General features: G+C 34.6%; 2 protein-coding genes across 3 annotated transcripts; one reads left to right on the top strand and one right to left on the bottom strand.

Annotated features, from left to right (window-relative positions):
• Positions 1-2838: 2838 nt before the first annotated feature.
• Positions 2839-6176, top strand: LOC140832911 (D-glycerate 3-kinase, chloroplastic). Its single transcript, XM_073197208.1, has 12 exons — positions 2839-3101; positions 3794-4125; positions 4304-4383; positions 4471-4522; positions 4592-4633; positions 4710-4788; positions 4875-4906; positions 4981-5049; positions 5330-5404; positions 5493-5609; positions 5689-5739; positions 5816-6176. The coding sequence occupies exons 1-12, from the start codon at positions 2891-2893 to the stop codon at positions 5957-5959; spliced, it is 1284 nt and encodes a 427-aa protein (XP_073053309.1). The 5' UTR covers positions 2839-2890; the 3' UTR covers positions 5960-6176.
• A 148-nt stretch (positions 6177-6324) lies between these two features.
• LOC140832917 (protein CDI-like) lies at positions 6325-10887 on the bottom strand. Of its 2 annotated transcripts, none has more exons than XM_073197225.1 (2): positions 9726-10887; positions 6325-8694 (listed from the first exon to the last, which is right to left on the bottom strand). In XM_073197225.1, exon 1 carries the CDS (start codon positions 10557-10559, stop codon positions 9741-9743), a length of 819 nt encoding a protein of 272 aa, XP_073053326.1. In that variant the 5' UTR covers positions 10560-10887; the 3' UTR covers positions 6325-8694; positions 9726-9740. The 2 variants fall into 2 exon arrangements, with proteins under 2 accessions (XP_073053326.1, XP_073053320.1); XM_073197219.1 differs by lacking the exon at positions 6325-8694 and having other exon boundaries at positions 9557-10583; positions 10670-10886.
• Positions 10888-12261: the final 1374 nt, after the last annotated feature.

The raw sequence follows: 12261 nt of genomic DNA, 5'->3' as shown, positions 1-12261 counted from the left end.
TTTGATGAGTCAATCTTGAATCTTGATATATACTAAAATTTCTCCCAATCTTGTGCTCCTTTATCTTTATCGAGAAATTCTATGTCACCTCATTCTTATCTTTTTGTCTAATAATAATTTATCCATACACTTTATATACGCACTATTTTCGAAATTTATACATCGATATAGTTGAAAGTTTCGAATTTCTTGAACATAATTTCCAACAATTCTTGATAATTATCCGGTGCAAATCTTGATAATCATCCAACATAAAATATCGGTAATTAGGAAAGTACCGAGATTGAAATTCGCGGGTTCTAAAGTTTTATCCAAAAAATTTAAAGTGGAAGTTTAATATATTAATTTTAAATTAAGCATAAATAATAATGTTAAGAACTATCAAATTAACGAAGTGGTTAAAAAAATGCAATAATTAAATTATATTTGAGATTTTGATATCACAATGATAACATTTTCTTAATTTAATCTCATTGCACAAAATTGAATAAATGAAATAGTTAAGAAAATATTATTTAAATTCTCAGATTATATAAATAATTAAAATAACTGACAAAACGAAAACCAATCACTAACCTGAAAAAAAAATATTTTTTTGAGGTAAATCTTGCTCTTCCCTTAAAAAATTAAATAAATTGGGAATATGTATTTTGTGGGACGGTCTCACAAATCTTTATCTGTGAAACAAGTCAACCCTACTGATATTCATAATAAAAAATAGAGTTAGTCTCATGTGAGACGAGTCAACTCTACCCATATTCACAATAAAAAGTAATACTCTTAGCATAAAAAGTAATACTTTTTCATAGATGATCCAACTAAGAGATCCGTCTCACAAATACGACCCGTGAGACCGTCTCACACAAGTTTTTGCCTATTTTTTTATAGATGACCCAAATAAGAGATCTGTCTTACAAAATACACCATGTGAAACCGTCTCACACAAATTTTTGTCGTAAATTGAAATGCGTAGGACATCATCGTATATTCAATCTTCAAACATGCATCATATTCGTAGACGACATATAATGTAATTGTGGTAACCGTTCATATGACTTCATATCGTGTACATAATCAATTAAACCTTGTATATTTTTAAAAAAAAATCCGAAAACAATATCCGGTCATAACTTATCTTCAGGCTCATACTTTATGTTTACAACCGATTTTCATATTTGACTAATATCGATTTCTTTTGTCATTCGTATCATATCTCATATTCAAAAAACTTATAAATACTCCTTATATAAGATTTTTTTTCTCGTGCAACACATACAACACATTATCTAAACGTTCAAAAGCATAAAAACACATGCAACACATAAATTTAAATATAATAATTGGTTTCCTAGTAAGTGGTCACACACACACACACACACACACACACACACACATATATATATATATATATATATATATATATATATATATGTGTGTGTGTGTGTGTGTGAGAATCATACCGATATTCACCATATATGTGTGTGTGTGTGAGAATCATATCGATATTCACCATAAAAAGTAATACTCTTAGCATAAAAAGTAATATTTTTCGTAGATAGCGCAAATAAGATATATGTCTCACAAAATACGACCTGTGAGACCGTCTCACACAGATTTTTGTCAAAAATTATATCAAAAAAAAATGTATGATGTAAACTACAATGAATTTATAAAAATAAAAAAGAAGATCTCAGACCTTCGATGAATAAAGTACAGAGTCCATTTCCACCCATATTTTGCAAACTTGAGAATCAGAAAATTTTGGGGGAAAATTCCTAGCTCCTTCCCATGTCCATTTCTGTTTTTCAAGCCATCGTTGTAGTTAAAACGTACGTTTGAAATAGTCACTGTCAAATTACAACTGTTTTTCTAATTCATCGTTTTTTTTTAAAAGAAATGATACCAACGAAAAGGAGATTCTTTTGTTTTTTGATAAGGTATCCAAACATTGCACAAAGAAAAGATGATATTTTTCTATATAATATAAACATTAAAAAAGAATAAAAATATAAGTTGATAGCAAGGTTTTAAAAAGCATGAAGCGCTCCGATACGCAGATGTCGAGCTCCAACTTTTTCAAGCTTAAGCGAGATTAACACAGATTTAAGCGTAAAAATGTGTTTTTTTTATCTTTAGTGTAGTTGTAATTATCTCAAACCAATAAATAGATAAAATAATACATAAATATGATAAATTTTAGTCTGATGCATTAATTCTCATATTTATAATAGCATAAAAATCTCAAAATAACAATCTTTTTTTGTTTTTGGAACTATACCACATTAAAAAATATTAAATATTTGTCAAATCATTATCAAACATGCTTAATCATAATTAAAATTAAAAGATAAATATCTAAATTATAAATCTAGTGTATTATTTTAAAATAAAAAACTATACCTTCAAAATAAAATAAAAATAAATAGATACGATTAATTTTGCTTAATCATACTTAATTAAATATCTTAATTACGTTTAATCCGGTCAAACTATATTTTAACCGTTTTTTCCCGCTTTTCTCCGAAACGGAGCGTTTTTGTCCAATTTCAAGCTTAAACGAGTTTTTTAGAACACTGGCGGATAGTCTCAATCAATTTTTTCTTTTTAAATTAAAAAATGTATAATATTATTTTGTGAAAAATAATTTAAAATACCCTAGTTTTGTTAAAAAAATAATAATAATAATAATAATAAATAAATAAATAAATTTGACCAGTTTCGACCAAACAGCGCAAGTGGCTCATTTTACGCGTCTCTCCCGACAACCACCCATTTGAAACGGCCCAAAATCCTAAAAGGGGAAGCCCTTTTTAGTAATTCAACATCCATGTTTATCGGATGACACGCTGAAGATCCTTATAAAGGCTTCGGTTTTCTGGTGGTTACTACAATGGCGGCTTTTAACGTACTATCCCCGCGAACCAGAACTTGTCCGGTCCCAAGTGGTTGTATCAGTGATGGCGCCTGTTGGAATTATAACTGCAGAAAACTTCCCAATTGCGGCCCATTTCCGTCGGTTGTTGCTGTATCTGAGGCTGAGGATCGACGCAAGTTGAATTCCCTGCCGTCCGCTAAGGTTTTTGGCCTTTCCAATTCATACGGTAATCCGGGAAGAATAACTTGTATTGGTTTTTGATGAAGTGTTTGTGTTTTGGCCCTTTTTTTCTTTACTAAATGGATTTAAAAGCGTTACTAAACATAAAGAGCTCGGTTCTAAATGTGCTCTTTGATTCTTTATTTCGCATCGCCCAAAGAACAAAGCTGAAAAGTCATTAAACTGGTATCTGTCTAGTAATTTCTGTGGCTACGGTATCTGTTGAAGCAGAAAAGGTTACAACATCAATCCAAGGATACGTTGTTTCACAACTCTAGTTATTGGGTTGATGGGAAAATTCTGTTAAAGGTATCTGGTAATTGCTGGAACTTAGCAATAATCTTGGTTGAAGTAGTGACAGATCAATGCGGTCACATGCTTTCACAATCAGGGATCCCTTGTCAGAAAGGAGTGTGAATGCATTAGTGAGGTGAATTATCTTGTGTTGGTTACTGAAGATGACCTTAACTTAACTTCCTGGTCTTCCTAAAATTCGGTTAAACCAGGCTTTACTAACAGAGATATATAAGGTTGTAATCATAATAGATGATGCTGTTGTATTCTTTCAAAAATTTATTCATTCATTGTATCATTTCTTTCTCACTATCTCTTTCTTTCTTCTACTCTTTTTTTTTTATATATGTATTTTGCCCATGGAATCTGTGCCATTGTTTCATTATTTTCTTCATGCTTATGAAGGCAGTGGAAGAAAGTCAGGCCCATTGCACGCCGTGTTTCCTTCAACGCCAGCAAAAGTCTCTTCAGTCAGGGAGCTTTTTGAATTTATATGTACAGGTCCCCTTTTAGAAAAAATTGGCATGACCTCGGAGAAGATTGCCGAATCCATAGACAATTGGATACTATATGGATCCCAGCTCTGTAGATTGTTTGAATTAAATGAAATGTATTTAACAGAGCCTCAGAAAATTCGAATATACCATTACTACATACCTGTCTTCTTGTGGTGCACACAAGAAATTTCCCATCACAGTTCATTGTTCAAAGAAGAAGATCAAATCCCACCTTTAGTGGTACATTTAATGTTCTTCTTGATGATATTTAAGGGTCAGAACCTTATTTTGTTTTCTTTGAGGCAAGGTGTGGGAGCTAGAAACACCAAATTTGCTCATTTGTATTTTCAATGAGAAAATTGCGTTTATTTTCTGTGGGCATATAAACACCGTTTATGTTTCTTTATTTTTGTTGCAGATTGGTTTCAGTGCCCCACAAGGTTGCGGAAAAACCACCCTTGTCTTTGCCCTGGATTTTCTTTTCCAGCTTAATGGGAGGTAGAATATAGAAAAATGGCAATGTTTTCGAAAAATCATGTTGACATCTAAAAAAAGATGCTAAAAAGCTGGCAAATTAAATCTCAGGAAGTCTGCAACTATATCCATTGATGATTTTTACCTGACGGCAAATGAACAGGTAAAATTAATTAATTGCCAACCCTTGTGCAAACCGATAAATTTTTAATGGTTTCCGATATCTTTCTAGGCCAAGTTAAGGGAAAGTAATCCTGGCAATGGACTTCTTGAGGTAGTTTTAACTAAATTTGGTGATTTTGGAGTTACTATTGTTCCTCAATAACGAAGAAATCTTCATATTGGCTTAGTTCCGTGGGAATGCTGGAAGCCATGATCTTCAATTGTCTGTTGAGACCCTGACTGCCCTAGGAAGTTTGACCAGAAAAGGCTAGTTGTAACCACTTATTTTTCTATCTTCCATGTTTTAATCATTTTTTCAAGCATGGTGTAAAAACTTTGTTCTTGATTTTCAGGTGAAAAGATTAAGATTCCTCGATATAACAAGGTTGACATTTGTGACCATAGTTCTTGATCTTGGTGTCTGGAATGTGAATTAGCTAATTTTGTATTTATGTACAGCATGCATTTAATGGTAGAGGTGACAGAGCTGATCCTGCTACATGGCCAGAGGTGGAGGGCCCTCTAACGGTAGGTGGCCATCCGGCATACTAATATCCAAGCTATTGACATCATTGTTAAATTTGGAAAAGTTCTTGGTGCCCTTTGTTATTTTTGGATAAGATGTTTTTTTCTGTCCTTTATTTTAAGACTAGTTAAAATGTCATTGGAGGTTTACAATGAAAACACATTCAGTGGCTTCAAATATAAAATTTCTTGAATTGTTGTACGCTTGTTTGGTTATGGATTAAACTATTGCCTTCTGATTCAAGTTCATTCTTATTATCGTAATACTTTACTTGGTCAATAGGTTGTGTTGTTCGAGGGTTGGATGCTCGGTTTTAAGCCTGATCCAGTCGAGGTCGTGAAATCAGTTGACCCTCAGGTATGACTATGAGACCCAACTTTTAAAACTTGTTACCTTCTCAGTAGAACTCGTTACTTGGCATCACTATTGAATTTAAAACTTGCAGCTGGAGATTGTTAACAAAAACTTAGAAGCTTACTATGATGCATGGGACAAGTTCATCAAGTCCTGGATAATAATCAAGATTAACGACCCAGTTTATGTTTATCAGTGGCGATTGCAGGTTGTTCTTGCATGTCCTTGTTTTTAAGCTTTAAGAAAATTTCATGATCCATAACCAGTTTGATGGGGATGACACACAGGCAGAGATCGCGATGAGGAATGATGGAAAGCCAGGGATGTCTGATGAAGAGGTAGGGAAAATGTCTCTACCCTTGAAACCAGCATATTACAGTTTTACGACAAAAAAAAATCCTCCTTGTCACACAGGTTATGGACTTTGTTTCAAGATACTTACCTGCATACAAAGCGTATCTTCCTACCCTTTACTTGGAAGGGCCTAAAGGTGCTGATCTGAAGCATATACTAGTCGTTGAAATCGATGAAGGCAGAAATCCCATCCTTGGAAATTAGCTCAGAAGCATTCAGGTGAAATGTATCCTGTAATTATGTATATATAATTAGTGACATTAAGAAAGTTCACGTGCATTGCGTGTTAAATCACATCAAATATGATCTTAAAAAACACTAGTCAAAGATCTAAGTAATACCATTTTAATGTGATACGTTTTTTTTTATATATAAAAAAATAAACATAGAGTTATAAGCACCATATTGGTCTCTATTGTTTTATTTGTTAAAGTTCATTTTTCTAGAGAATGTACAATTAGTAATGTATGACAATTTAAATACTTATCATTTTTCCTTTTTCTAAGTAATAAGAAAGTGAAACAATTGCCGTTCTCTTTCTCTACCAATATCGACCTTCTATTCTCTCCCAAAGTCCCAAGAATTTAGTTTTGAGTGGGTCTCATATGAGATAGTCTCACAGGATCTTAATCTATGAGACGGGTCAACCCTACCCATATTCACAATAAAAAGTAATATTCTTAGCGTAAAAAATAATACTTTTTCATGGATGACCCAAATAATAGATCCGTCTTACAAATACTATCCGTGAGACCGTCTCACACAAATTTTTACCTTTAGTTTTTTAGCTTCTTTATTTTGTTTTATGTTTAGAAAAAAACCTTATATGACTCATATGCCAAACTCAGAATTAAATTAGTTTAGTTTGAGATGAACATGACAAATTTATAAGCTATAAAATTTACTTCAGTCATGATCAACAACTTTATTTTTGCTTGCACAAGAGGATCATATACTAATTATATGAAATCGCGGTATAATTTTAAATTTGACTAAAACATTTTTCATCTGATCAAATTAATACATAGTTTCACTGTATTATATCAACATTTTTCCTTATTTTATCTTCTCTCTTATCATTTAAATTTTAAAATTTTACTATTTTTATTTTAATTGTTTTTGAAAAAAACTATTACATTCTTGATTTTACGAAATATACACATTGTGTGTGTCACGACTCACGATTCACTACTATTTAATAAAACTTGAGAGTCCTAGAATATTTACAATGGTGTCATGTTGGGACATTTTGTTTACTTCCCAAAATGCCTCCTCCTTTTATTTAGATGTAACTTGGCATTTTCTGTCAAGTTTTTTTTTTGTTTTTTTTCAAATTGGAAATCGAGAATGTACAATATCTTATTTCGAAGGGAAATTGTCATTATTTTTAAATATCAAGTGAGAGATTCTATTTGTTTCAAAAATTAGATTAATAAATTAGCCACTGAAATAGAAAGATTAATGATATGGTTCTTAAAGAATTTTGCTTGCTCGGATGAGATTTCCATCATGTCATTTAGAGAATGAGGCGTGTGCAAGGTGCTGGAAGGAACCCTTCGGACACAGCCTTAGCTGGAAAGGATACATCGTTGGGTCCCCTATTCGTCCGTTTGGTTCCTATTAGGTGCCACCAAATGCTGTCCGCCTGCTTCTCGTATTGTCATTTTTCTATTATCGGTAATAAAAATTCAAAAGAATGATTGATATGGTCAAGGAGGGAAGTCCCACCAGGAACTAAAAACCTGGGGTGGAGGATGGAAGTCTAAATAACATCAACAATAGATGAAACGTCTGCCTTCCTTGCAACAACTAGGTGTTCAACCCAGGGATAATTCTTAGCTTTGATAGTATAATGACGGGGACGATGAGATGGCCGAGTGAAAAGTAAAGATTGAAAAAAAGATAAGGTCTTAGCAACAGTAAGATCACTTTGGCAAAATAAAATCTCTCTCCATGATAGGTTCTCTCAGTGATGTGGCCTGGGGCAGACTCTGGGAAATACGAAAACAATCACATTTGAAGAATCCGCATAATATCGTTAAGTTTGGACAAAGGGGCTTCGTTTTACAGTGACAAACAGCCATCGGTAAATTGACCCTAAATACATTACACCAAGACCGTGGACATGCCCAACACTCAAAGACCTAGCAAGAGCTAAATATTCCATAGTAGGCTTGCAAGAGGGAGAAAACAAGTACTTACATATCAGTACCCACATGAATGAAATGCGCTCATCACTAGTGGGGGAAGTATTGAGCATATACCAGGGTCTAATGACTTGAGAATATGAAAAGGGGTTTAAAAATGGTTCAACGAGCTGAGGTAGATTTTGAGTGTCAACTAAGCCGGCAAAGTCATTCTCAAGGAGCGGAAGCCCGGTGAATTGAAGGATATCCTGGAAAGTGATGGACATAGGGCCGCAAGGGAGTATGAAAGAATTACATAGATGAGCCCATAGCCTAATGACCCCATCAAGAAGATTCAAGATAAATGTAGTGTCAACTGTGGACATTTGGATTAATTGACAGAGGCCTTGTTTGCGCCACATACCACCATCAAACTTTTTCAATCAATCAACTCAGGCATTCCCATTTGTGTCACCTCTTGGCAAAGATTTGATCTTATAATACTCGAAAGGGGGTGCTACTTTGCGGTTCAGATGCAAGGAACTAGACCTCAAAGATGATAAAGGAAACAATAAGTCGCTCATCTCAGTGACTAAAGGAATGTAACTATAAGAAGGATCAATGATTGGGTTGAAAACTTCCACCAAGATAGAATCTTCAGGGATTCATCGAGCACGAGTTAGTTTTTATAGTCAGATAAGACAGAAGACATACCTAGGAGGCTAGGAGCAAGCATGGTTTGGGCAGCCAGAGGAAGATCAGCTTGTTTGTCGGAAAGAATTGTGCCATAGGATGGAAGATCACTAGAATTTCCTGCAAACAAAGCTCACAAATCAATACATACTCGAGTCAAATACTCAAAAGACTCTCCTCATTTAGCAGCGGTATTTCTTATTGAACAAGCCAGATCAAACAAACAAGACGATTGATTCTGTTTAAAAGAAGCCGAGATCAAGCTAATTAGATACATAGTTTATTTAAATGAAAGCGTGCGCGTGATAATAAATACAAACAAGTTCTCCATCTCCAAACATAAGCAAAAATCTTGGGACAAAAGATCGCATAGAAGGACCTGATTTGTCGGATCCATAGCGGTAATTTGGTTTAAATATCCATAAATCATCAAATATCTTCAACCATCAAAACCCACTAGAAATTCGGTTGGTTTGAGAAGAAAGCTGCATGAACGATTGAGAAAGATTGACCCATGATCCATGATGGACGATCGTAGAAAACGGCCAAACAAACACGGACAGAAGCGCTGAACAATTTTCATAAAAAAACCTACCACAAAACTCTCTATCTCAATTTTAGCTTGATGATATCCATATTTCCAGTAGAATTTCATTTGTTTCCTTCAAAATTTAGCATATTTATTCTTTTTTTCAATTTTTGTCGTAAAACTATTATCCCAATTCATAATAACATAATTAAATTATATGTTATTCATCGATTTCTCCTGCAATTTTTATCATATTCCTCAATTAAATTTGTAGCTTTGTGGCTGACAGAGAGAGTTAAAACCAAATTACTATCTACTACGCTTGATGGAAAGAGTCGGATTCATCACAAATTTGACATGATTACGTGCCAAACACGCCATAACGATTTTCTGTGCAAATAGTTAAGCTAATTAACTACTAATTCTAATATGAACTAAACAAGTACCATGTACTACAACCAACTTAACACGGAATGATCTTTATTTCCTCGAATATTAACAAAAGCAAATACAATATTACAATCCCCAATGCCGCAGCTGTGAAGGGACAAATACAAATCAGATATTAAGACTACAACACATGCTAAAGAGATTTAAAAACGAACAAACAAAGGTCACGAACCAGCACATAATATGACTAGGACACGTTCTTCTGATACTCCTCCATTTCCTTAAACCACAGATCCCCGAACTCACAATCCTTCCATTGCTCAAACCATGGCCCCCCGAGTGTATAATGTATTGCCTTTGGGGACGTGGTTGGATCGCCCTCTACGACCTTATTATGCCCCACCAAGAAATTCCATACAAAAGAGATCTCCCCAATCTCATCATCCTCCAACCATTGAAACCTATGGAGGAATGCGCCACTCTCCTTATTCACCACTTCTGGGGTTAAAACTCGATTCTTTGGGTGACCGCAATTGTACAACACCATGGATGACCAATTCTTCCTCGGGTACACGGTTTGCATCGCACCATCCATTTTCGTAGTCTCTTTAGGCGTATAGTCGTGTTTCACACACATCACAGCGTATTTATCATCTACCATATCAAATAATTCCTTAATATCAGCCAAGTACAAGAAATCACAATCCACAAACATAGCCCATCCTTGATAATTGGCTAGATATGGGGTCAAGAATCTGGAAAATGAGAATTCAGTGCTCTCTAATTTACCCCTCTCACGCCAGTAAACACCTTTTTGCCGTATTTCAGATTGCTTAATGGGAAAAATCTCAACTGGGATTGAGGCTCTCTTCAACAAGGAATAGCGGCATACCTCATAAGCAAGATCCTCCCTTTGATCATATCCTACGAATATCTTGAAATCCTTTCCATTTTTATCAATCTCATTTACCAATTTTGCATTACCATTGCTCAAATCCTTCAAGAAAACATCAGAATTTTTCCCCTCTACGCTACCATTTGAATGCAAATATGTGCACCCTGACATAATTCTCAGCCAAGAACTTCAAATCTACAAGAACCCACAAAATCAATCCACGAAACGAACTAGATCAAGCTATTTCTTCCACTAGCTAAGCATATAAAAGCAAAACGTACCCGTACGGCAGATCTAAGAAGCGCAATGACGGAATGTGGAAAAAAGAGAAACTTCAAATTTCTTGAATGGAAGATAAAGGATCCAAGATTTATTTGCTTTTATAGAAAAATAATAAGCGTCAGGGAATCGCGAATAAGGCCGTGATTGAGTGGAATAATTTTGAAGGCAGAATTGAGGGATGAATGGCTGTCGGTGCTTCAGTGATTTAGAATTAGCTGGATAATAAAATCATCATATACAAATTTGGACGATTTTGTCTGCCGGATATCCAAATACGATCCATTACTCATTAGCTAGGCCCAATTATCAGTCTGACCCATTTTAGATTCGACAAAAATTCGTCTGAGAAGGTCTCACGGGTCGTATATTGTGAGACAGATCTTTTATTTGGGTAATTCATGAAAAAATATTATTTTTTATGCCAAGAGTATTACTTTTATTGTGAATATCGCTAGGGTTTGATCGTCTTACAGATAAAGATTCGTGAGACCGTCTCATAAAAGACCTACTCTATAGATTCATCTCAAGCATCCATTAATGTTATGAATTTCAACTCGACTCGATCCGACCGAACCTGACATCACCGACTCAACTCCCAAAAAATATTGTTTTTGATAGGATCGGTTAACTCAAGGTGAAAGTGTTTAGAAAGGGGGGTTTGAATAAACACTTGCTAATTAAAACTTCTTCGAAAGGTTGGGTTCAGTTTTGTTACAAACTGACTCAAGTATCTCGTCGGTCGATAACAATCAGTTAAACTGAATAAAACAGTTGCGGAAAACTAACTGACTGAAAGATAGAATGGATAACTGAAAGTAAATAACACAGGAAATGTTTCTGGATGTTCGGAGACTTGAATAACTCCTACGTCACCCCTTCTATCACAAAGATAGGATATTCACTAAAAGACTTTGATCAAATACAATAACGTGTACTGACCCACTTCAGTTTGGACTTATCTATTGCCAAAACTGAAACTCTTAGTTAACAACTCTTTTACAGATCACAACTGATCTTAGCACAACTTGTACAATTTATCGAAGATTACAAAGTGCTTTTTCTAGCTCAAAACGTAGCCTGAATGCTACTGATAAAACTGATAAGCTTGAGCTTTGATTTGACGAAGTTGAGAGAATATTTTCGCAGAGTAACAGCAAGTAAAATGAGTAGTTCAGAATCGGTAGTTCTTCAGCTGCTCTCTTCGACTATTTATAGGCTTCTGTCAACGGTAACATTTATTTGAATAACAGCCATTGTTTGCCACGTCGATATTCTCTGACAGATCGTACACTGCAACTTTCTGAAATGCGGCGTTCCACTACTACTGTTGCAGTTAGACTGTACTATATGTCGGTTGTCGCAATCAATTGATGACGTGTTCAGTTAGGAACACACTTTACTGATCGATGGTTGAGGCTCTTAAATAATAGCTGAACGATCAGTTACGTAACCAGTTAGTAACTTCAATGCGTAAATCAGTTGCTTGATTCAGTTACTTGGTTCAGTTGGTTAATTTGTCAAACTCCGGAATAAGATTTCCAACAGTTTTTTTTTTATATCAAGCACAAAAAAGACTACTCTTATAAATTAT

This window comes from Primulina eburnea, chromosome 1 (genome assembly GCF_022965805.1).
Source record: "Primulina eburnea isolate SZY01 chromosome 1, ASM2296580v1, whole genome shotgun sequence".
Lineage (NCBI taxonomy): Eukaryota > Viridiplantae > Streptophyta > Magnoliopsida > Lamiales > Gesneriaceae > Primulina > Primulina eburnea.
Note: the sequence above shows the minus strand (reverse complement) of the source record. Positions and strands in the feature narration are given on the sequence as shown.

Bases quoted from the DNA above. Each gene is read 5' to 3' on its own strand.
- LOC140832911 (XM_073197208.1), top strand. From the start codon at position 2,891: ATGGCGGCTTTTAACGTACTATCCCCGCGAACCAGAACTTGTCCGGTC. The intron at 4,384-4,470 runs GTAGAATATAGA...ATTAAATCTCAG, and splicing joins CTTTTCCAGCTTAATGGGAG to GAAGTCTGCAACTATATCCA. The intron at 4,789-4,874 runs GCTAGTTGTAAC...CTTGATTTTCAG, and splicing joins AGGAAGTTTGACCAGAAAAG to GTGAAAAGATTAAGATTCCT.
- LOC140832917 (XM_073197225.1), bottom strand. From the start codon at position 10,559: ATGTCAGGGTGCACATATTTGCATTCAAATGGTAGCGTAGAGGGGAAA.